The following is a 26,140-nucleotide window of genomic DNA, read 5'->3' on the forward strand; positions in this document are numbered from 1 at the left end:
AAACAGCAAGCTCCTTCCAGAGTTTGAACAGTCTGCTGACAATAAGGACATCTTATTATTGTGAGAACCACAAAACAATGCAGAGTAAAACAAGGAATAGTGGCGGGGTTGTTTTATTTTCCTTTTTAAAAAAATATGTCATTTTCACATTTTTGCTGAGTTTTTAGACTAAATCAAGTATTTCTGGAATAAGCAAGCCTATATCCAGACTCCACCACGCCCCCCAAAAAAATGATTTGGAAACAGGCCTTCAGTGTTACACAATGATAATTTTTGAATTGGAAGGAACTTGTTAGCATCAGACCACGTGATGGCTTGGGGATTAAGGAGGTGCTTTAACAACCCCTCCCAATATCCATCAATTTCCCCCAGACATATCCCCCAAAAAAACTTTGCCCTAACATGCAAAGTACACCTTCAAAACAAGCCCCACCTTCTAGCCCAACCAGTGCACCAAGCCCCTCCCCTGTGGGAATCCCAGAGCTGCCACTGAAGGGCTCCGCACACTAAGTCCTCTTGGCTGGGATTATAGTGCCAGAGTGGTCAGCGTGGAGGGGAGTGAGGGGCTGGTGACGAGCCCTCAGGAGTCCAGCTCCAGCATTGCTCCCGGCTTCAGTGAGACTTGAGTCAGACCTTCTCTGAAGCTAAAAAAAAATTTGCAGCTGCAAGTCATTTTCATTTTTCCTTAAAATAATGGTAGGGAAGGAAAGTGGGAGTAGGGAAGGGGGCTCACCAGAGTAGGGTGAGCTGGAGATAGGGGTGGAGGCACTGAGGTACAACAATCACGGGAGTGGCCTGGGAATCGGAGGCTTGACAACAGGTTCTGGTTTTGTGGGTCCCTTTGTTTGTCTCCTGTGTACTAAGAGTCTGTCCTTCCATTGCCACTCTCACAATATTTGCCATGTCTGTGAACCTTGCGTACTCTTTCTTAACTAATACTTTAAATTGTCTTTAAGTTGGCTCGCTTACATATAAGGAAATATATATAACTAGAGGCCCGGTGCACGAATTCATGCACGGGTGGGGTCCCTCAGCCTGGCCGGCGAACTGGGCCAATCGGGTCAGTCTCGCCCAGTTGGGGGGAGCGGGGGAACCATGGGAGGTTGGCCCGCTGTAGGAGGGTGGCTGTGAGAGTGCACTGGCCACCAGGGGGCAGCTCCTGCATTGAGTGTCTGCCCCCTGGTGGACAGTGCACGTCAAAGGAATTAGTCAACAGGTCGTTTGGTCATTCAGTCATAACCGTCACTTAGGCTTTTATATGTATAGATAACAGGAAAGCCAGGATCACTTGTGATATTGCTCATAACCAAAAAATAAGTATAGTTCTAGCTAGATTTTACTGCTTGTGGAGGCTCCTGTTCTCATTCTTAAAAAGGAAGATTAGTAAGTTTGGGATAGATGTTAAAGGCATACTGTACCGAACTGGTACTTTCTCATTGAAAATAAATCAGAAGAATTGATAGAGGATTGAAAAGGAGAACATTTTTTCCCCCCAGTGATTCAATGTTATTATCTCCTGGGCCCATGTACCCTATAAAAGCATCTGCTGCGCTATCAGTGGTGAGGGCCCCATCCTCAGGGACATGCTGGGATGTCCTCAAAACAAGCCTAGTTCCTCATCTGGAAATGAGGTGGGACTGGTGGCCTCCAAAGGGCCCTTCTTCTGCAAGAACAGAAGTGTGGGTGTCCGGGGAAATCCCCCAAACTGCCATCAGGGCCCATGCTGTGTAATTACTGAGCTTCCTAGATGAACTTTTAGATAGTTCTGGACTCTCCTGTGTAGACTCCCATCCAACCTCAGGGCCATGAAGATGCCAGCAAAACTAACATGCCCAGGAAATGTTCAAACCCAACATGCCCCCCACCCCCACGACAACAGCCCCAGGTCTGTTGTCTCCTATTTCTCCCTTTTATTTCCATAGGCAGGAGGGAAGCACTACCACCCAACATGTGCCAGATGTGTACGCTGCCACCAGATGTTCACTGAAGGGGAGGAGATGTACCTCACAGGTAAGCAAATCAGACCCCCTGTAAGGCATTCCAATCCACTCATGACTGGAAAGGAGATACAATCGCCTTTTATTTCAGTGTTATTTTGCCTTTGGCTTATCCTCAGGTTTGCAATTAACTCGCCCCTCTCTGGGTGGTTCGGGAAAGTTGCCGGTGTGGCTAATATGAAGTGACATGTAATCTGCCTTCCATCCCTTTGCGCCTCCACCCGCTGCTTGGCTGGCCTGCTTCCCTGGCAGTGCTCTGAGCAGACTCCCCTGGCTCTGCCTGGGGGTGGGAGGTGGAGCTGAACAAGGCCACGGGGTCAGAAAACCTCAGAGGGATGCCTGAGTTGCAGAGTATCTGCAGCATCTCCCCTTCTTCCTTCCCACATCTCAGAGTATCACACCAGGCTGCTGCCTGGGGATTCCCATGAACTTTTGGGAGGCACAAAAAGGAAGGGGATGGAACCAGCACTCTCTTAGAAGCAAATCAGGCCTGCTTCCCAGGGTCCAGCAGGTTCAATCCTCCATCCTCTTCCCAGTCCATCATCCAAGGGCATCACGGAGTTCTTGGCACAGCCCTGTGAAGAGGTCTGCAGGGCCCCTCCTTACCCACCAGTTTGACCTAGCATTTAGGACCCCCTCATGAGGTCTCAAACTGCCTGTCTAGCCTTGAACCAACCCAACACTTAAGCTGCCAATTTCAATTGTTTCTTCATCCATTCAACAACTATTTTTTGAGCTCCTACTATGTGCAGGCTCTCCACCGGGGTCCATGAGTCCCAACCACAGCCCTACACCCATTGCCCTACAGTCCAGTGGGGGAGATGGATCGTAGTCCATAATCACACAAATAACTGTCAACCAGGATAAGTTTTGTGAAGAGGAGACGTATGGGACTATGAGAGCACATAACAGGGTGGGGAGAGGCATCAGGGAAGATTCCCAGAGAAAGAGGATAGGTGGGTGTTAGCTTGGTAAAGAGGGCAGAGATGGAGTGCGCCAGCCTGAGGGGACAGAATCTGCCAGGCTCTGAGGTGGGTAAAGAAATGGCAAGTGTTGGGAACCTAGGGGAGCCTGTGTGGCCGAGGTACAGAGGTAGGTTGGCAGGGGTGGGCCAGGCCTGTCCTTGTGGCTACGATGGTGTTCAGCCCCTCAAATGAACATGGCCCCCATGCCTCTGGTTTTGTTTGCATGCCTTATCCTCAACAAAGACACTTGTCTTCCCCTGCCCTCCTTTGAAAATCCTATCATTCTGGGCCCAGTTTAGTCACTACCCACTTCATAAACCCCCAAGATGCCCCTGACCCCACCCACAATTTAACACACGCCCTTCTCCCTGAGACCCTATATCCCTTTGTCTACACTTGGTCCCCTCCAGCTTGCATTAGAGTCTGGACCAGCTCCCTGAGAGCTCTTGCTCCTGACATTGGCCCCACAAGTACTCACTCTATAAGTGGTCACTGTTGGCTGAACTGCTGTGATTAGCCATGCCCAGATGTGTGAATATCTCTTAGGGAGTAGTGAGTGTGTTAAGTTGTGGGTTTCGCTACAGTTTCCCTACAATGCAGATCTAAGGCCAGGGCGGCAGTTACACAGAATGTAACTTCCTGTGAACCTGTCATAGCCACAAATGCCCAGGTCCAGGAGTTCCTGCAAGATCAAATGAGTCTCTGCCCAGAGCAGGTTTTCTCAACCATGGCACTGCTGACAAGTGGGGCCAGATAAGTCTTTGGAACAGGAACTGTCCTTCGTATTGCAGGGTATTTATAGCATCCCTGGCCTCTACTGACAAGATGCCAATAACATACCCTCTTCCTACTGTGACAACCAAAAATATCTCAGGCATCGCTAAGTTTCTCTTAGAGGCAAAATCGTCCTTGATGAAGAACTCCAGACCTAGAGCTATTCAACAGAATCTCTTATCATCTGCTCGAATGTTGGAGCAGAAATTCCTGGGTTGGATGCTGTGACTCCACAACTACTTACTTGTATGTACAGTCACACAGGTGTTAGAGGTGGGAGGATCCCAGAGGTCACTGGAGACTTTAAAGTAACAACCCCCATTATACAGATGGGAATAATACGACCCAGAGAGAGGGAGAGACTTTCATGTGAGCCAGAATGTGAAGGGGGCAGAACAGGACTGGCCTTGTAACTCCCACTCCAGGACTCTCTGCACCTCACCTCCCGGGACCCGGGACCTGGGACCTGGGACCCAGGTCCTGCCTGCTTACTCAGGTCCCTGCAAGGGCTAAACTGCCCCTTCTCATGAGCATTGATCCCTCGGGGTCTGGGTCCCAGGGTGGTTCCATGTGCTACATGCTAGAAAGCCCACCTGAGTAAGCAGCAGCACCTGCATGATGTCTTTACGGACCCTGACCACCTTGGGAATCTGGACTTTGCACTTGGTTTGAAAATTTGTTGCATGGTATTCCCCTCCCCATTCCCTGGCTAACACATTTCCTAGCATTAAAACTGCCCCCACATTCACCTCCGTAGAGCAATCAACACCTTTACCTTTCTGCCTGAATTCTCCATCCTAATCTTTCCCCATGTGGTGCTTTCAATCCTGGCTCCACTGCTTCCTAAGATTTTACCTTGAGTGAGTCTCTTAACATCCTGAACCTCAGTTGCCTAGCCTATCAAATCAGCTTTTAACAGTCCCTATATATAGAAGTATGCTAGGTTCCTGACACATGGTAACCTCTTAGCTCATTCATTTAACTAATATCTATTGAGCATCATCTGAGTGCCTGGGGCTGCCCTAACAACTGGAGACATGGCAGTGAGCAAGTCAGACAAGTTCCCTGTGCTCATGGAGTGCCCATCCCCATGTATCACTACCTTCTAAGCTCTGCTTTTGACCAGAACTCCACAGAATGCTGAAAGAGTTAAGTGATGAAGTGAACAGCTTTGTGATCATGAGAGAGAATGTACAATCAAACCTAGGGTGCAAGTGCCTCCAGGAGGTAGGAGATATTCTTGGTGATGAAGGAGGGCCTGGTACCCTCCTCCTTAATTATCCCCTTCCCCACCCTCCTGGCTCCTGGGAGAGTGGGAGTAATTGCAGGGCCTTCAAGGACCTGCCTTGAGAGATGCTGAGTGATCCTGGAATGAGGGGGACCAGGCCATCCAACACTAGAGTCATGCTGACTTGGGCTGTGGGCGTTTGGGGAGGATGTCAGCCATGGGGGGTGGGGGCTGGAGGGAGGTTCTGCTACTACTGAGAGCTTGGCCTGTGATTGTCTTGGAAATCCTCCCTGGGTGGGATGATATTCCCCTGAAATAGCAAGAAAACTGTCCTCCCAGGCAGCACAGGAGTGGTGAGAATTGGCTTAGAGCAGGGATTCCTGGGTTCAAAGGTCAGCACTTTCATTAATGGGCTGTGACCTTAAGAAATTACTTCTTTCTCTGGGTCTCTTCCTTCACCTATAAAATGAAGATAATTACACTGTCTTCCATTCCTACTGAGGCCATGCTATGCGGCAGGCTCTCTGTAATGTGCTGGCTGCTCAGAGATGAAAGAGGCAGGTGTACCTGCTTCCGAGTGGAGTGTACACTCTTAGGAAGGGAAGACAGACTTTACTCAAACAGAAGTGCAAATATTCAATGAGAAGCTGTGTGATAAGTGCTGTGAAGGGGAATTTGGGAACAATGGAGATGTTTTAAGGCTCCTGATCTAGTCAAGATCTTGAAAGTGAGTAGGAGGTGGGAGGGTGAAGAAGGGAAAGAAGATTGTGGAGGCAGAGAGAACAGCAGGTGCAAAGGCCCATGGTGGGAGGAAGCATTGCATAGTGGAGAAACTGAGGCAAGCCCACATGGCCAGTGCTCTGAGAACAAGCACACTCCACAAAGTCCTCATGAATATTCGGGAGGTGGCTGTGAGGCTGCAAAGTGCCCCACAGAGCAGCATACAGGGGAGACAGTGTTCGGGAGCCTGCGAAGTGCATACACCCAGCCTGTCGGTTCCATAGCCAGACACAGAATGCACAGTGCTGGCAACGGGGCGGGGAGGTTCTTTTGGGCAGTTTATTTGTGTTATAATTGCTGTGCGATGGCTTTCTGATGGGCTCTAATTGGGGAAAGTCTGACATCTGTCTGGGTGAGAACTTCTGAGGTCCCAGGAGACAAGAGTAAGTTTTCTTTTATTTAAATTCTGCTGTGCATTCAGTCTTGCAACTGTTTTTGTAAAGATGCCAAATTTCTCATCTGTTTGTGTCTAAACCCTTCATTTGGGCTTCACCAGAGAATTAGATCACTGATTTTGTGCAGCAAAATAATAGCCAAAATGCTGCAGGGTCAGGGCAAAACTTACACGGAAATCACAAAGGCTATAGTTGCTAGGCCAGTAGGAGTTTTTCTAAACCCAAAATGTGGCTCATGAGATAAATATTGTTCTTGTTCTAAATGTGCCTATACCTCGGAAAAAGGAAAGATAGACTTTTCTCTCTCCCTCTGTCTACACTAAATACCCCCATGTCCTCAGAATAACTTTGGAAACAGGAGTTCAGCTGCACATTTTTAAACAGGTCCCGGTTATCATTTGTATATTTAATTAAACCCACCAGGCAGGAAGTCATTTATGAAATCCTAGGACAAACTCTTCTCTGCTGAGGAATATATTATACAAATTATAGGTCCTGATAATAATAGTAGTAATAATAGATAAATAAAATGCCTTATATTTGTTGAACACCTAGTATGTGCCATACACTGAGTTTTAACTGCAATATACCATTTTATCATTACAACCCTATGAACCAAAAGCAATTAATAGCTGCATTTTAGAGAATAAAAAAGTTTAGAGAGGTTATGTCCCTGGGCCAAGGTTAGCTAGCCTGTTTTGCTAGGGTTTAAGTCCATTTTCTTTCATTTATTATTAGAATTCTTAACCTGTGGTTCACAGTTGGCCTCCTGAATTCAGTGAATACCCTGAAATCACTTGCCAAAGTTGCATGTAGGTGTTTCTTTAAGGAGAGGGTCTGTAGCGTTCATCAAATTGCCAGGTATCCATGGCCCAAAATAAAGTGAAGAGCCTGGGTTCTGTGGTAATGCAAATCCAAAACTGAAAGCTTTCTTTGATAATCACACCATACCCTTCTCTTATATAACTGAGTCTATTTCAAATCACTTTTTTTTTTTAGTTCAGATAATACAAGGGCCCGGTACCAGGAAGTGTGTCTGTCTGCACAGCTGGATTGATATTTAGTGGAGGCCTCATTGTTCTCTGACAAGTACCATAGAAGAGGTTTGCTGAGCAATAGATGTCTAGGAGAGGTGTCGTCTGTTGTTATGGCTTATGGAATGCCAGCCCTCAGACTAACCTACACATCTCATCAAACCACACTTTAAAGGGCACTAACGTAACAGTGGCTGCTATAATTTAGTAGTTTAGCATTGTTATTTTAAATTGGATCTCTCTCCTGACAGCTTAGGTTGTAGGAGTTATGCTTAAAAACTTTAAATCTTATGTTTTCCCAATCCTGCTACATAATTTTAGACTCTTCAAACATATCCTGCTACTGTGCTAAATTGATATTTCCTAAAGTCTGACTCTACTAAGCATATTTTAAATAGAGTACATTTTAATTTTTTAGGAGCTGCAATTTTTTTACTTTTAGGGTTACCAAACACCTCAAATCCTATAGATATTACAGTGTGGTCGTTTTACGTTTGTATTTTAAAGTTTGTTTCCAACTTGCTCCTCTCAGGTTGCCACCGACTCAAGACAATGTGGCCATTTTCTAACCAGTTACATGTCACATCCACTTCACCAGCCAATTTGTCCATGTTGGTCGAAATTAGGTCCACAGTAGCAATTTCCCTGGTTGCTTCCTCTATTTTCTGGGAAACAAAATTGCCTGCCGGGCAAGTCAGGAACTTGTCAGATACTCACGTTTTAGCTCAATGAGATGTTTTATTAGTCTGGACTTTTTAGGTGGCAGAAATCCAACTCAAATGACATTAGGCACGAGAGGACTGAACAGCTCACATAACTGAGAAGCACTGAGGAGCAGCACAGCTGGGGTGAGAGGCCCCTGGGTGTCGGCAGGTGGTTCTTCTCCCTGCTGCTTTGTGTGTGTGTCCTCGGCTCTCCTGCTGCAGACTGGCTGCCTCCATTAGGGGTGGGGCGGCATGGCCAGCCCCTGGACACCATGGGTGCAGAGGGGCAGAGTTCTTTGCAAGGTTCAACAGAGGAGTTCCTGAGAGACTCCCAGAAGCCTGACTTTGGTCACATGCCCACACCTAGCCAGGGTGGGGAGACAGTGATTGGCAGGTCAGCAAAACACCTAAGCTCCCTAAACCCTAATTTGCCCATCTGAGAACAGGGATAACCATAGGCCCCACCTCACCGAGCTGCTGTGAGGATTAAAGGAGTGAATACATGGTAAAGGCTTAGTACAGAGCCCGGCACCACCAGCTCTGCCGGTGTGAGCTCATAATAAACAGCCAGTAATGTAGAAATAACCATTCCCCATGATGCCACGCACTAATAATTTTGGCTTTTGTCAATAGTATCATTATTGTTAATAACACTTAGCACAGGGCTCAGCATATGGGCTCATAAATGTTATTATTATTATTTATCTTGATTATTTTTTATTACCATTATTATATTAGTTATCATTATTATCTTTCAGTTGAGTACTATTGTTATAAAGTGTATAGCATAAGAGCTGGCACAGGCGCTCTCTAAATATAAGAAGAAGAATAAAAATACTTAGTGCCTGACACACACTAAGCACTCAACACATTTTAATTACTGTCCTAACTGTTCTTTTCAGCAGCTATTATTTCCTGTGAATTACTCGGTACTGCCGTTCTCCTTTCCTCATCCCACTTCATATCCTCCATGGTAACCAGCTTCATGGTAGCTAAGCAGGTTTGCCCCTCAATCTTTATTAAGCTTCAAGCCCACTTGATCATGTCAGCTCCAGGCAAGCTGGTCTTTTCCACTGCTCCCGAGGTGCCCTCATCCCTGGGCACAAGCCCAACCTCCCAGAAGGGCACACTGGCAGCCAAGTCAGGCTTCTGCTTAGTGACTCCACCTGCACCGCCAGTCGTCTGCTTGCTGCAAGCCCCTTGCTCACCTGCTCACCCGGGGGAGTAAACACCACCCACTCCCTGCAAGTGTTTCCTTATTGCTTTCCCTTCCCCAAACTGGATCCTGGCAGACAGCTTTTATTTGGTAGGGGAGGGAAAATAAGAAGAAGAACAAAAACAACTAACGCTTACGTAGTGCCTACTCCAAGGCAGATGCTGTTCTAAGTGCATGTACAGCGGTCCACCCTTATCTGCAGGGGATACGTTCCAAGATGCCCTGTGGATGTCTGAAACCACGGAGAGTACCGAAACCTATACACGCCAAGTTTTTTCCTATACATACCCACCATGTAAAATTCACATAACATCAAATTAACCACTTTAAAGTGTACAATTCAGTGGCATTTAGTACATTCACAACGCTCTGCAACTAAATGCCATCACCCCAAAAGGAAACCGTATCCATTAAGCAGTTGCTCTTCATATCCTTTCCCCTTAACCCCTGGCAACCACCAATCTGCTTTCTGTTTCTGTAGATTTACCTATTCTGGACATTTCCTTTAGCTGGAATCATCTAATATGTGGCCTTTTGTGTCTGGCTTCTTTCACTTAGCATGGTGTTTTCTACATTCATCCATGTTGTAGCATGTATTAATGCTTCATTCCTTTTTATGGCTGAATAATATTCCATTCTATGGATTCACCACACTTGTTTATCTGGGCAGGGACTTTAAAGGAGCCATTCCAAGGCCCTAGCAAGTCTACGTCACAAAGGTAGTGCTGCTGACAAAAAAGGCAGAACTCAGAAATTCCACCCTATTGTGGTCAAGAGAAATCCAGACAAGAAACCTGCTGAGGAAGAACAGGCTGGCTAGGATCAGGGTTGAAAACTCAATCGCCTGCTCAAATTTCTTAGATAAGTGAGAAGGGCTGGGAGGCAGACAGCAGGGAGGGTCACGGGCCACCTGCCGGGCCTTAGCGCATTCATATTCAAAAATACTTAAGAAAACACTGTGCTGCCTAAATGGAACCTTCCCTGGGCCAGCTTCAGTCACTGCTCCATTTGTAACCCCAGCTGGGCATTCTGGAAAACTGTGGCACCAGTTCCAGTTTTGGCATAAATATCCACTAATACAAAAAAAGTAAATGAGTTGGCAAATTGAATTTCAAGGTCCAACAGAGAGGTGAGTGGGTTCCCAAACATTAAATAAGTCCAAAATGTTACAGGTGCTATAACCAGTCAGATAAGACTGAATGCTGACTCTGCTACAGACTAAAAACAGCCTTAATACCTGGCCCAAGGACAGTCTTAGAGAATTAGATCTCTATCTGATTTAGCTGACACAGAAATGGCTAATCCTTCACTTCCATAACCTTTACAGGAGGTTTTAACTGCAGAACTTGGAATTGTGGGTGACAGTCTCAGAGGATGAGAGTGTGACTTGTGGAACCAGGAGTCTTGTAACAAGCAAAAACATGTTGAATTTTTACAAGTTCAAGAGTCCCGTCTTGTAAAATTGATTTCTTTATCCCAATGGCATTCCAGGGGAACAAATTTGGAGTGTTAAACAGTATTTAGCCCTGCGGTTCTCCAATTTAGTCATAAATCACCTACGGAGCTTATTAAAATCACAGATTCCCAGGCCCCACCTCCAGGAAATGGACTTCAGGGGCTCTTCTGGGGGGGGGGGGGGGGGAGACAGGAATCTGTGTTTTACTAGGCTGCTGGACAGGTGGCCCACAAGTCACACTCCAACAAACCCCAATCTAGTGAATATTCTTGTAGACAATCTGAAATTGTAGCTGTTGAATCCTAGTCTAGATTCTACCTCTTGTCCAAATCTCTGGGCCTGCTTAGAGAATTTTACTGGCCTAAAATAGAATTTCATGTTTATTTTGTTTATTCATTCATTCAGTGAGTATTAATTAAGGATCTGCTGTCCCTGCAGGTATATCTGTAGAGCGGACAGAAATGAATCCTGCTTCTTATAGAATTTATATTGGATGGAGTAAATAATTATTTTTCCATACAGAGAAGCCTGTTAAGATAGAAACATAAAATCTCCATGGTTGGGCGGGATAGTAAATGTTCATGAGTGTCACTACCACATGACGTATCTCCTCAACAATATCCCTGCTGAGCATCTACACCCCCACTGTTTGCTTAAATACTTGCAGGGACGGGAAACTTACTTGCAGAATGAGCCCTTTCAAACTTCAGACATTAAATTTTCCTTCCCTGAAACTTTTGCCTTTGGTCCTTGTTCTCCTTTATAAGACATGATGAATGAGGTTATCCCTCTTCCCACAAAGAAGCATTAAAATATTCAAAAAAAAATCCTTTTCACCTTTCTGTTATGGTTACCATCACCCTCTGGATGCATATCACTGTGTCTTTTTTAAAAAAATACAAAGGTGAAAGCCAACCAGTTGTTCATCTGTTTCTTTATTAAACTCACATGAGCCAGGCACTGTTTAAGACTCTGAGGATAAAGCTCACAGAAGAGAATAACCCCCCTCTTCACTCTGGATGCCACCGTTCTGTTAATGTCACATTGTAGATATATTAACTCAAAGCGGAAGCTCGCCAGACCATAATTTCATAGAGGTCTTCATGAACAAATCATCTTTTCTTACCTTCATTTATCTAAGTTTATTGCTATCTACCAACAAATGCCTCCCCTCTTTAATTGGAATAATATTCTGCCAACTCCCAAACTTTTTTTTTCATTTTGTTATATTTTCTTTCTCCCTTTGATTCTCAACCCTCACAACGTATAAACCTGCTTTCCTGTGTACGGAGTGCTGAAGCCATCTGTGGCTCAGCTTTATTTCAGAACAGATATGTCAGTGGCCTGGAGAGACCATCTCATCTGACGCCCTCCCCTTACACATGATTTCCCCCACGAGAACTTCTGCCTGACTTTTTATCTTTCCTATGCCTCTTTTGCTTAATCTCATGACCTTAGACATCTGTGTCCACCTCATCCATTTCCTACAGTGATCATCCATGTGCTTCCTCCAGAGCCAGAGTGGTAAACAACTCCTGGTGGCTTGGGCAGCAACTCAAAGAGGACCCGGAAATGCTCTAACTCCCCGAAGCAAGGATCCCCACCCACCACTTGGCAGTAGACACACCCTGAGTTTTCTGGATCAAGCTGCAGACCCAGAGTCCCTCTACTGGGCTCTGAGAGCCATTGCACTTGACAGAGAAGGAATTAAACGTGTGTGGAATCATTAGGAACACCCAAGACTGTCAGCAAACAAGAATCTAAGATCACTATCCCACAAATGACAAAATGGCTCTAGAATTAGAATTTTGGAGATAAAAATAATCTCCAAGACCACCCAAACCTCACCTCCTTGTTATTCAGATGAGGAAATTGGGGCCTTAAAGAGGAGGTGTTAGAGGCTGAGCAAACACAAGAACCCAGGGCTCCTTATTCCAGGCCCATCCTCTCTTCACCACTCTTTTGGGTCTAATTGTTCAACCTTAAATCAACCTCCTGTCACTTAGCCAGTATTCCAATCCTGGAGTTCCAGGCAACAAACCATAATGGTGAGTATATCCCAAAAACAAAGCCAGACAAACAAATGCCATCTGGGTGCTCAGGAATCCAGCCATTTGCTGGCTCCTTTCCTTTTAGGGCTGGTTACAAGAGGAATGGCACCAGTGGGATAACATGTTCCTATTTTTTTCTTCTAATCCAGGACATCTGTCCCTTCTTTGGGGAATGTGTAATATTTGGGGCTCCTCAACATGTGACCAGCCACCTGTTGCTCATGCCTTTCCAAATTGGCCTCTCAGTTTGGGGCTGGCCAACTGGCTTCACACCCACAATGAAATGCAATATTCTAAGTTTGAAGAGTTTGGAGTCTTTCAGGAATTAGCAGGTCAAGTCAAAGCTCTTAAGCAGAATATACATCATGACACTTCTTCCCCTTAAATGTCATAGCTCTGGTAGACTGTCACCAATCTTTGAAGAGAATGGAAGGCTGGAGTTCACCACAGTCTGTCACTTTATTTCACCTCCACTGCCATTCATTCATTCAACATACATTTATTGACCACCTGCTATGTGTCACTCACTGCCAATCGTCCACTCATCTATTCACCCCCACAAACATGTACAGAGACTCCACTGAGAGCAAAGTCCCATCCTGGATCTGCAGGAGGTCCAGCAATGAATAAAGCCCAGCTCCTGCCCAGAAGGAGCTCTTAATTTAGTTGGGGTGATAAATCTACAAGCTACTATGATTTAAGGCCATATGAGCTAAGAGATACAAAGAACTATGGATCACAGAGAAGCAAGAAGTCACTCTCAGCTGGCAGGTAAGAAAGTTTGCAAGAAGATGTCATGTCAGGCATTAACCTTGAGGAATGGGTAGGATTTGGACAGGCAGAAAGAGTGCATGGCTGGTTGAATCCCTGTAGCAGCAGAGAGCCAGGAAAAGCAAGAGTCCTCCTGGCTGCTGTGTAGGGTTCATATGCTGTTGAGGGAGTAAATGGAGATGGGAGAGGGTGGGGAGAGACTTGAATGCTGATAGGTGTGAAAGGTCTGAGCCTCTGTTATTTTCCTGGCCCCCAGGTTCTGAGGTTTGGCACCCAATCTGCAAACAGGCAGCCCGAGCAGAGAAGAAGTTAAAGGTAAGCAAGCCCAGCTACTTTTTGCCACAGGCTGGGAGCACTGTGCTTTAATAGAAAGCAATTCCTTAGTGTGCATGCTCCCAAATGTGTGCCTAACACCCACCTCACGGGGCGGGATTAAGACATTGGATGTGAGGGCACTTTGAAAACTGTCCAGCAGTGTCTAAATGTAAGTTTTTAAGTGTTTCTGGGGTGAGGCTATACCCTAACCATTCCTTACCAAGATGGCAACGTCTCTGAGATGCCCCAATCTAAGGTCATTTATTAATAATAATAGTTAATATTGTCACAGGCATTGAGAGTTTGCAAAAGATCTTCACAGCCACTGTCTGATTTGATTTATTTAACTATGGGGCAGGTGGGGAAGACATTTTATCTTTGCTTTGCTTGTGAGAAGACCAAGGTCTAAAGAGGGCAGGGATTTGCCCACAGTGATGCAGCCAGGCAGAAGCACAGCCAGTCTCCAGGCACATGCTGGACCAGTGTCCCTCTGAATTACTGTGATTCTGGGTTCTTGATCCAAGAACTGCAGAGAGGGGCCCTGTTCCTCGGTCCTTGATGCTGTGCAGGAGATACCTGGAGTGTGTGTTGGGGGCACTCGATGATCTCCAAGGTGCCCCTACCCTCTGGTCCTCAGATCAACTTGGTCCCTTGGGACCGTGTTAAAAGTTACCTGCTAGAGTCTCAGGTAAAAACATATGTGTACAATTTCTGACCAGCTGGTGAAATGCTGTCTCCTTTGCCATCTCATCCATCTAATGTAACTTTTGGGAAAGAGATGGTTTATTGATGTATAGTTTTTTTGACCCAGGAGTGGGGTTTTTTTCCTGTTTCTTCCAAGGCCTCTCTCTTTTAAGGTGTAAAAAGACCTAATCATCCTTTTCTTCCTCAATGTCCGCCTCTTTGGTGGCATTTCTCAAATTTCAGTCACCCTACAATCCTGATGCTTTTTGCCATATCTGTGTGCCACCTGTATCACTATATAATTAACATTTTTCTTTTTCTTTACACCAACTCACTACTTTTTACTTAACTAAACTTATTTTTAAATAAAATGTTATAGCACCATGTGGAAAACCAGTATTACTTGCTATAAATAGAAGGTAACCATAAAATAAATTAGATGGAAATGAAATAATTCTTAAGAATACAATTCTCAAGAATAATTCTTGGAAATTCTAGCTGGATCATGTTGCCTGCACTCTTTGTTAAAAAGGCAGGGGAGGGGGTGTTGGGGAATTAGCAATTGTCAAGACAGTTGTTGAAATGTATTAGCAGAAAATTAAGACTTGCCCCTTGATCTGAGAGGACTGAAATAGAACTTCACATTTTACTCTCTCACTCTAGGATTCTGTATTACCAAATGTTCCACCTAAATTCATCTCCACTAGAGCCACGCTTGTCCACAAAACACTGCTATACAGCCCCACTCAGAATGCTTTAAGTTGTAGGATGAGAGATCTGAAAGGGAATTTAGCAATCCTTAAAACCAACCCCTTCATTTTATAGATGAGAAATTCAAGATCCCTAAAATCACATAGTTCATTAGTGGTCCTTAATGCTCAATCTGTTTACTTTTTAACCACACCAGGCTGCCACTCTCTGATGCACTGAGATTGACACGGTGTTGTTCTGCTAAGGAAGCCGTTAGTCCATCACTGCCATTGTTTAGAGAAAGATTTTTTAAGTTTATCCTTTAGGTTGATGTCAATTTGCAATGGATATACTATAAACACTAGGACTATTGTGCAATTACATGAAGTTTAACCTACTTTTATATTTCGTATAAGCAAACTACATTTGGAATAGTGCTAACCAATTTTATTCATTTAAGTAAATACATTATTGGCTGGGATTACCTCAAATAGAAAGTTTTAAGAGTAACTTCCTACCTAAAAGGCCAATTACAAATATGTAAAAACAAATCCATATTTAGTCCAACAGCCTGAAGTCCCGTACATTTCTGATTTCATTCACACTCAGACATTGATTTAAAAGGCAGTAAAGAGTAAGCACAGAATAGCCAGAGAGCGCTTTTAATAGTATTGCTAATGTTCCCTGAAGAGCTGGGTTCTTATACCCCGTCTCCCCCTTCCCACCAAGTTGGGGTGAGCTTCTCACCCCTTCTGTCTTTGTATCTCCCACAGCACAGGCGAACGTCTGAAACTTCCATCTCACCCCCTGGATCCAGCATTGGGTCACCCAACCGAGTCATCTGCGTATGTATCGCTTCTCAGCACAGAGAGGACTTTCTTATCCCTGAGCCCGGAACCTAAAGAGGTTCTTAGGATAGAGACAGCTGTCAGGTTTTCATCCAGCTGGTGTCCACTGTTGTCCAGTGTGCCAACATGTGCTAGGCGCTGTGCTGGGTCCTGAGGATAGAGTGGGGACAGGGAGGACACAGCCCCTGCCTTTGGGGAGCACACAGCTTAGTAACAGTTATAGGGATAATATCGAGATCAGGAGGAGCATGAGAAAGGAAGTGCAGCAACAGCAAGAGCCCTGGACGAGCTCTGAAACAGTGCAATGCCCATTCTTCCCATTACTTAACTGAGACAAGGGCAAGAGAAAAATTGGGAATTAAGAGTCCTATTCAGAGTGGGTATTGAATGGGATGTCAATGTGGAGACAGTGGGTGAGGTAAAGAGGCAGGAAGGAGGAAGAAGCCATATGAATGTGGAAACATGGCCGTAAAGGATTTGCAAACACATAAAAGAGCTTCCTAATTGTGTGAGAAATCCAGGGATGGAGTAAACCTTGTGCATGTGTCTGAGCTCCCACCCCTAGAGGCATTCCAATATAGATATTCATCATTGCCAGGGATGTGGCAAAAGGGACAAGAGTTGAGATAGATGACCTTGGATGTGTAATTTATTCATGCATTCAACAAATGCATACTGAGTGTCTACTCCACTACATGCTGTCTTCTGCACTGGGGAGGTGGTGGTGCCTCACCAACCTGATCCATAATGTTGAGCTCATAATTCCATGGATAATCAGTGGCAGTTCTGATAGGTGCTAGGAATAAAAAGTACAGGGTGCTCTGATGATGCTGCAGATTAACCTGATGGTCTAGGGTCAATTGGGAGTAGAATCCTAGGAAGAAACATTTAAGCTCAAACCTGAGAGAGAAATAGAAGTAAGATAAAGGAGGAGTGGAAAGCACAGCCTGAGAGGACCACGATGAGCAGAGGAGGGACTGACAGTAAGCAAACCTCAGTCCGGCTGACGCCAGACTATTTCAGCATTCCTCAAAGCAAAGGATCCAAGAAGACCAGAAGTGGGGGCTGGAGGTAATGTCTAGAGCAGGAAACCCTAATAAGAAGTTCTAGAGACAGTCCTCACACCTGCCAGCCCCGGGTGGGCCCTGCCCATCATGCCTGATCATTATTTCACTCCAAATCCACATCCAGTTTCCTCCTTGATTGCTGGATTATGACTATTGATGGGACTATTTCCTTTCCTTTCTTCCTCTGTTTAAATTTTTAAAAGATGTAAGAGTAACCATTGACTGCAACTTCAATATGGGTCAATACCTTCATGCGGCTCCCACAAAAGACAAGCGACTTTGATCACAGGCTGTATGCACTGAAGACTCCTGTCAGAACAAGGAATGGGGCAGACCACGGCAGGATTAATGAGCTTAGTTTCGGGGCCTATACCGTGAGAAGGTTATTGACCAAAGTGGGTCTGTCTCCCAAAGAGAGTTACCAAGGTGTACGAACTCAGGATATAGAGAGCTGCACTGTAGAGCCCTTAATCCCTGGCTGGTCTCCTCTGTGCTTCTGAGGAGCCTTGCTAACCTTTGTGAAATAAGCTAGGTCCTGATGGTGTTCACCCTGGAGGCAGCTCGTAGAGTTGCCCCTGTGAGATGCAGCTCGACTACAGATGAACAACAGCAACTGGGGACACCTGCCACTGTGCCCTCCAGCTGGGGCCCTATACATTGAGATCAGTTACCCCCACATCCTCGCATAGGCATGTGTGTTCCCTTCTGTATCCTCCTACTCTCCCCTTAATGATGCCTCACTTTCAGCTACTCAGGAGAATGACTGCACACGTGTTGTGAGTCATGCTTTAAGTCAGACTGTTCCAAATATGGCTTCCAAAGTCAGGGAAGAATCCATCCAACCACATTTGGGACAGGCAATAATAGGCATAAGGAAAGAGTATTGGTTTAGTTTTCATAAATACTGAGGTTTGGTATTAAAATAGAATTATTAGTGTACCTGGAGAGGATAGGTTCTTTCAAACTTTGCTCCATCCCCCACTGACTGCTACAGTCATCTCCAGGTGACTTGACTTGGATCAGCTCCTCATGGTCCCTTCCTTCCTGGCTAATTATGTTAGGATGCCTCTGTCCAATCACTATAAACTCATTTATAACCTGGAACAATGCAGCTATACGAAGAAACATAAATTTAGTGTCTCAGAGGTTTGGAGTAAAATGTTGAGATGAATATTGATGGGTTGAAACAAGTTTGTAAGATGCCAAGAGTTCTCAAGGTCAAGATCTAATATCCCAGGATGAAAGGCAGCAATTACTTCAGCAAGTGGACTTTGCAAATGAGGTCTCCTTTACCCACACACCCCCAAATTGGTACAGATGTGGATGTCTGACCCTGGCAGGGTCTGGCAGAAATGAGGTGGCATACCTCAAAGGGTTTAAGTGAGACAGGTTTTGTGAAGGGAGCATTTGCAGAGGTGTGGGCAGGGTTAGGGGACCCACTTAGTGCAGCATCCCAGGACTATAAGAACGGGAAGTTGTCACCACCCTCAGCCTAAAGGGAAAGGATGGTAAGAGCTGGAGCTGTGGAAGAGCAGTCCCAGGCAGGAGCGATGCCCAACCACAGCCAGGCAAGACAGGTGCCACGGGGACAAGTACACAGCCTCTTCACTCTCCTCCCACTCTGCAGGTGCCTCCCCCCACCCTTTGGCCAACCCAACTGAAAGACAGGGGGCCTGTGATAGTCCATGGGGCCTTGGAGCCTAGGTCAGGGCAAGGAGAGTAGACAGTGGGTCTAGGAGAAAAGGGGAATGAATAGCACAGTGCCCAAAGAGCACTGGGATGGGACAGGATGGAAGAGTGGAAGGGCCGTGTTTGAAATACCAATGCTTTTAAGGTCTTTATGAAAGCTGTTCTCTCTGTACTAGTCATGGCTCTGAGACTTACCTGGCTCCCAAAGCATTGGGAGATGTTATGAGGATAATACAGTCTCCTTGGATGCCCTTTCTAGTGACTCTCTTAATTTACCTCACTTCAGCACCTCGAGAGCACAGTAGTTATGGGGGGACAGATTCTGTTAACCAGAGCATACACCGGTCACAGAAGGAGGATGCAGACATGGAAAGAATATGGCTTCAGAAACCATGAGACATGGGCTGTCCCCTGCAAGGGGAAGCTCTCTCCTCATCCATGCATTTCTAGAAAACTGAGCTCAGGCAAAGTCAGGTAGTAGAGGCTCAGTTCAGTTCAATGTGAGGAGCAGCTTTCTGATGCAGCCCTTTGACAGCTGTAAGCCAGTGAACGCCCCACCCTAGGGAACAAGGAGAGGCCACTGGAGAGGGCAGGCTCTCAGGTTAGGCTGGCTGGCTTTGAATTCTGGTTTTGCTGCTTATTAGCTATGTGACATTGGGCAAGTCAATTGATTTCCCTGTGCCTGTTTCCTTATTTAAAGGTGTGGATAATATTAGTACTATGAGAGTTGTGAGTTGTGGAGTTAATCCATATAAGAGACTTAGAACAGAGACTGCCTCATAAGAAGTGCTCACTAAATGTCAGCTAGTAATTTCTACCATGATTATTTCTGTCTTTGCCTTCTTCATCATCCTCAAGAATGCTGTGAATGGGGTATCTTCACTCTGTGGGGTCAGAAGGCAGTCAACACCCTGATACTTCACAGAGATGTCATGACATGTGGAGGAGATAAGTCCTGTAAAGCACAGGGCCTCACACATCATATGTGCACAATCAGTGTTGGCCCCGTTGGAATGGATGGCCTCAAAGACATCTTATTCTCACATTCTGCAAGTCTTCCATCCTAAAGTTTTGTTTCTCGTGAAAACTGGAGAAGCTTGTTCTCCCTGTGCCTCTCTCCTTTCCCTCTTATCTTTCTGCTTCTTTCCTGTCCATTTCCTTCTTCCCCAGGCTAAAGTGGATAATGAGATCCTTAATTACAAAGACCTGGCAGCTCTCCCCAAGGTTAAGTCCATCTACGAGGTACAACGCCCCGACCTCATTTCCTACGAGCCTCATTCCAGATACACGTCTGATGAGATGCTGGAGAGATGTGGCTATGGAGAGGTATGGCATCTTGCCCCTCTCTCTGGGGCTGCTGGAGGAGAGGAGGGTCCATGGGGTCCCCAGTCCCCTCCATCACAGACACTTTTCCCTCCACAGTGTTGACCCAAAGACTCTTTTAAACTGGAATTTACAATTAGCATTTTAAAATCAGGTGATTTCATCCAAAAATATGACTTACTTGAAAAATTAGAGCTGATGACACAGTATTTCCACCTTTTAGAGATGGAGAGCAGTTCTCCTGGGTCCCCACCACTTCCTGAGAACCCCAACATTGAAGCTGAGAACCTGTAACTACTTATCACTTGAAATACTGTTTTTCTTACAGTGGGGAAATTTTATACACAGCCAATGGCTCTTATCCCCTGCCACGATTAATGGCCATTTGGGTTTATAATCCTTAGTTAGTAGGTTCTCTGGTTTTTGCACTTGGCCTTAAATCCCTGAACTCAAAGCAAGAGAAGAACTCTTATAAACACTCAGCATCAGATGGCTTTTGAAATAAATGGTTCCTGGACAAGAGAAAGTGTTCTCTGGAGAAGGTAGGGTGGCCACTATCTGGGAGGTACTGGCCATCGATATCCCAGGAGATTTCTAACTCCATCCCAGACTCCTGAGCTGAGAGCATATGGAGCAGAAGGACCCCTGGCGTGGGGGGCACAGACTGAGTTTCCTGTCCCTGTTCCACCACTGTCCCCTTCCTCTCTAGAGGGACTAGCTTCCGTTTTGGTTTGAGAGCCTGGTGCTGAGACTCTCTGTGTTCTGGCCCCTGAAATGGACCAGGAAAAGGGGACCAAGTGTTTGGTAGAAGCTGATTTTCCTAAGGGCAGAGATGGCCCACTAGGGCCCATAAGCCACACCCACCCCTGAAATTTGTTTTGTTTCACTCACAAAATATCTTTTAAAAATGTAAATTCATTTTCAACATTTAAACATTGGGAGATTTCACCTAAAAATTTGCCTTTCTGACTTGTCTTAGAAACTTTAGAAGCTGTGTTAACATTGGACAGACATCCCAACCTGGCTCTGATGTTCTAGGGCTGAGCAGCCCTCGGTGGAGGGAACGTTCCATCTCCAGCTTCCCACACCACCCTCTGGCCAACTCCCGTGTTGATGGCACCAGCCTGGCCCTTGCTTGGCCCTACCTTTGGACCCCCTACCCAGGCATTGTCCTCATGAACCACAGAGGGGTTGTGAACAGGTAAAGGGACAAGGAAGGGTCATGAATTGACTCTGAGCTTGCAGTGGAGAAGCCTGGGTCCAGGTGAAGACCCTGCCGCCGCCTCCCTGAGAGGTCCCGAGCCTCCCCATTCTCTCTCTGGGCCTTGGCTTTCCCATTTGAAAAAGGAGGGCATAACCTCAAGGTTTTCTACCACCTGTCAACACTGCTACCCTGGAACTCTAAGTGAGGGTTATCCGGACAGGAAGGCCAAGGGCAGCGGATGCCCACTCTTTGCTGAACCATTTAACTGCTCTCTGTCCCTCTCTCTCACCCTCTTCTCTCTCCTTCCATGACTGCCTGCAAACTCTTCGCTTCTAAGTCGCTGGGAACATTATCTCCCTACTCCCAGGTAATTAATCTGGTTTGGGGAGACCTTTTATATAATTGTGTCCCTTGATGCTGACCAAACAGGCCCCTGATTTCACCCCAAGGGGCCCGAGCCCTTGACCCAACCAGTAATAGTGAGATAGGAGGATGACCTGGAGGAAGGGGTGGTGGCATAAAGGGTAGAAATGATTGGGGGCAAACCTGATGTACCCTTTCTACCCAGAGAAGACCTCCCCAGTGCTTCTGTGATCCTTGGCCAGGATTCCAGGGACCTGACCCTCAGGTTCCATTCAAGGTCCTGTGAGTGATGGGTGAAGGCCCTAGAAATTCTCTGCACCCTTCCTTGGGTTGTGCATGTAACCTATGGAGGGGTCTCTATTCAGAAGGGCAGCACCATGCTTCAGCCCCTAGAATCCCAGATTCTCTGTCACTCCCCCACCTGCCTACCAGACCCTTGGGCCATAGGCCCGCCTAGTTGCTGGCCTTGCTCACAGCCCCACTTCCTCCCCCAGGACATCTACGAGAACCTGGACCTCCGGCAGAGACGGGCCTCCAGCCCGGGATACATCGATTCCCCCACCTACAGCCGGCAGGGCATGTCCCCTACCTTCTCCCGCTCACCTCACCACTACTACCGCTCTGGTAAGGAAGGGGGAAGCCCCCAAAGGGACAGGAAGAGCCAGGGGGACAACACAGTGGTTTGATGTTCCCAGCTGTGGAGACAGAATAGGGCTTTCCTGAGATCTCTGTTTTACAGCATGGCCTCTGTAGGGCTGTGGCCACCCAGGTGACCAGCTGGGCCTTAATGAGTCCCTGCAGATGCCCTTGGCAGGGGAGAGGAAGAGCAGCTGTGGGGAATGGGTGGTGAGCTGCTAGGAGAGGAGAGTGGCAAGCAGCCCAAAGGCCCTAGCTGGAAGAAGACACTTCAGTCCTCAGCCTTAAGCCTGCCTGGTCCAGAGGATAGAACCAAAGGACTAGATATGGGGCTGTGGCCTGGCCTTCACCCACAGCCCAGCCCAACCCAGGCCAGTCAGGTCGTCGACAGCCAGCCCTGAGATTAAGGGTGGAGCCAGCAAAGCGATTAAGGGAAGTGGCAGGAGGGTGGGAGGGCGGGGTAAAAATGCCTTCCTAAAGCTTGGTGGAGTGGATTCTTCCAACCCACAAAACCTAACTTTGGGGTGAAGCAAGAAAACAGGGTCAGGCCTGTTTCTGCAGACACAGTGCATGAGCGCACAGCCGCCTCCCCACTGTCCCTGCTCCCCACACTTCACTGCTGCCTTGACTGCCACCGCGTTAATGCCTGTTTTCTCTGCCTCTGTTCTCTCTGGGGACCACTGCCTGTGTGCTCCAGGGCCCGAGAGTGGCCGGAGCTCTCCATACCATAGCCAGTTAGATGTGAGGTCCTCCACTCCAACCTCTTACCAGGCTCCCAAGCACTTTCACATCCCAGGTAGGCTGCCAGCCCGGAACTCCCGGCATGGACGGATGCATGCTTCATGGGGTTGCCAGATACCCTGCACCGGCACCGAGGAGAAGCCAGTTCCTGGGGACCCTCCCTAATCATCACTGGAACTAACCCGCCCTCCAGCCCTGATACACCCACAGTCTTTCACTCTATTCACAGAATCAACCTTGGTCAGGACCGCCAGGAAGTAGCCCAGGGAAGTGCCTCGAATGTTGAGGGGCCGTGATGGAACACAGCAGTAATCAGGCTGAAAGTCAGGGGCTTTTGCATCAAAACTGGGGATTAAATCTTGATCCTGCTGCTTATATATAAGCTGGTGACCTCAGGCCAGTTACTTAGTTTCTCTGAGCCTCTGTTATTCTTTCTGTACAGCCAGGCACTATTCTGGACCCTGAGGCTGCAACTTAAAGTAGCCCAGATCCTGCCTTCATGGTGTTTATGCTCTAATGTGGGGAGAGAGATCATAAATGAGTAAACAAATAAGTAAAAGGATAATTTCAGGTGACAGTAGGTGCTGTAGATATAATAAAACAGAGTGACTGGGGTGCAGGAGGCTGGGCTAGATGAGGTGGTCAGGAAGGGCTTCTGGGAGGTGGTGATAACACTAAAGCCAAAAGATGAGAAGGAATCATCCTTATGAGGATCCGAGGGGGAAACACCCTGGCAGAGCAAGTACAAAGGCCCTGACATAGGCCAGTGTGGCCAGAGGTGGTGAGCCTGAGGGATAGTGACAGGTGAGCTTGTAGGTGTGATCTGGACAAGATCTCACCCTGAGTTACAGCCTAGACTATTCTCCCAACTCTGAGTGCAGGTTCTCACTCCCCACTCACTTTTCCCGGGAGCTTGTCCTGCTGTTTCCTCTACTCCTTTCCCATCCTGTCTGTTTTGAGGAAGTGGGAGGAGATGACGCTGAACCATGGCTGCAGCATTCAGGGCACTTTCTCATGGAATGAGGCGTGGCTGCTGGGTGGAGGCAGTGGGGCCCGACCTGCATGGGGCCTGCTGAGCACGTGCCCACCCTTTGCCTGCATGCCCACCATTCAAGCCCCAAGTCCCTTCCTCTGCACCATTTGAATCCATCCATTCCTCTCATCTCACCTTTCCTGGAACCTGGTGGTACAAGGTTGGAAGCTCAGCTTTGGAAGAAGAAGTCCACCTGGGAAAAGATGGTGGACCCTTGGGAAAAGTTATGGACCATCTCTCTCTTCTGAGATCAACTGACCAACTGTTTTCTCCTTTTCTCCTCCCTCTCCCTCTCCCTCTCCCTCTCCCTCTCCCTCTCCCTCTCCTTCTCTCCCTCTCCTCCCTACTGTCCCTTCTGGGTCTGTCTGGCAGCTGGAGAAAGTAACATCTACCGGAAACCCCCGATCTACAAACGGCATGGTACGGTCTGAGGCAGAGTGGGCGTGGCCAGGCAAGGGATGTGGGGCAGTTAACACATGTGCCAATGGCGCTGCACAGGTCACCAGGAGGGGCACCTGCAAGGCTGCACCTCGGGCCTTACTGACTCCAGGGGACACTGGAGAAGAGTGTGGTGACATTTTAAAAGAGCAAGGAAGGCTTCATATCCCCTACACCCTTTGCCGCCATCTCCCCAATCCCCCTTCCCTACTGTCTGGTGTCCTAAACTCCATGGTCAGAGTAACCCTTGTCAGCGTACCGCTGGGAGGGGCGCTCCCAGGGCACTGACGCTCAGTCATTCATCTCTGAGGCCTGGCGGTTCCTGAAGGAGCACTTACTGAGCCTCAGTGCAGTGGGTACATCTCTTAGCCAAGGATACGGAGGCACAGCTGCCACCCTGTCACCCTCGCGTGCCTACGGGTCTAGGTGGATAACAGAGTTGGTGGAGCATGGAGCCAGCAGAAGCAGCCCTGAGCCAGGTTCTGATCTCACTGAGCTAGTGGAAGGGGCGGTACAAGTATAAATAGTGGCTCTGGGTACTTACAACCTGATAATTTAGACAAACATCCTGGATTTTGGAAGGGGCTGGGCTGGGGCCGAGGGGAGTCTCTGAGCATGTGCACGTCTGTGTGTGGCTGCAGAGGCCATACCATGTGCCCCAAGTGGCCACAAAAAGTCACCAACCCTGACAAAATTAGTTTGACTTTACATCTGGAAAAGGCCCCCAGATCTCAAAGCCCTCAGGACTGCGGGATTTTGCAGATGGCTCTGGGACGCAGCACCAAAGCAGGGAGTGTGGGGTGGAAGTGGCTGAGTGGATAAGATGGTGGATGAAAGGGCTGAAGGAGAGGGGCTGGGGACTGACTGAACCACATCAAAGAGAACTGGGAAGCTTTGGGAGCAAGTGCTGCTGGGGGAGGGGGCACAGCCTGGAGCTGGCTGAGGGCCATCCCAGGACCCTCTGCTGCCCTGGCTGCCAGGAGTGTAGACTTTGTCCCTATAGCTTCTCTCCTGAGGATCTGTCCTAAAGCCAGCCCTCTCTCTGCCCTAGCCAGCCTCTTGCCAGTCTTTGAGATACGCTAAAGTCACTGCCCCAGAAGGTTTTGTGGCTGCGATAGGTTTGATGGTCACTCCATGCTGTGGAATTCATGTGGAAGCTGGAAGCTGGATGGCCTCTGAGCCAAAAGACTAATTCTGATGCTCACAGAAGAGGAAACTGAGGCAGAGAGGGGAAGGACTTTCCCAGTGTTACAACTGAGTTAAGTGGCAGAGCTGGGCGAAGAACCCAGCGTTGCTGACTCCCTCCCTGTCCAGTGCTCCTTCCTTTGGGTCATATAGTCTCCCCAAGAAGGATGTGGCATCTCAGGGTGAGCAGGTTGACCTGACTCAACATGCAGCAGGGCTTGCTTGCCAATTCCCACCCTAAATGTGGCTCAATTCCACAACAAGGTCAACTGCTAGAAGGTAAGGAAGGTAAGGGCAAGGGCTCACCTGGGACATGCCCAATCTCACCTGGAGGAGCCACGGCCTTAGTGTTCACTCAGGAGCACACCTGGGAGTCCGTGGAATGTGGTAGAAGGATCCCTGAGCGAGGTGTGATCCTGTTCTGGTCTAACTTGCCATGTGGTTCTGAGCAAACACCTTCCCCTCTCTGGTGTTCAGATTCCCAACTGTCAAATGCAGGCCTTGACCTCAGTGTTTTTCCAACTCCAGTGCTCCATATTGTGGCCTTACTCCC

The 26,140-nt window shown here is 47.4% G+C and overlaps 1 protein-coding gene across 1 annotated transcript in view; it reads left to right on the forward strand.

The window, feature by feature from the left end:
- The window catches only part of ABLIM3 (actin binding LIM protein family member 3), a 101,706-nt gene that overhangs the window by 62,603 nt on the left and 12,963 nt on the right, over window positions 1-26,140 (forward strand). Inside the window, exons 8-15 of the mRNA XM_008152183.3 lie at window positions 1,923-2,010; window positions 13,628-13,686; window positions 15,834-15,905; window positions 19,835-19,990; window positions 21,529-21,558; window positions 22,049-22,178; window positions 22,888-22,986; window positions 24,337-24,384. Of these exons, the coding sequence (XP_008150405.2) occupies window positions 1,923-2,010; window positions 13,628-13,686; window positions 15,834-15,905; window positions 19,835-19,990; window positions 21,529-21,558; window positions 22,049-22,178; window positions 22,888-22,986; window positions 24,337-24,384 (682 nt within the window). The remainder of the gene's footprint in view (window positions 1-1,922; window positions 2,011-13,627; window positions 13,687-15,833; window positions 15,906-19,834; window positions 19,991-21,528; window positions 21,559-22,048; window positions 22,179-22,887; window positions 22,987-24,336; window positions 24,385-26,140) is intronic.

Source organism: Eptesicus fuscus, chromosome 6 (assembly GCF_027574615.1).
Source record: "Eptesicus fuscus isolate TK198812 chromosome 6, DD_ASM_mEF_20220401, whole genome shotgun sequence".
Lineage (NCBI taxonomy): Eukaryota > Metazoa > Chordata > Mammalia > Chiroptera > Vespertilionidae > Eptesicus > Eptesicus fuscus.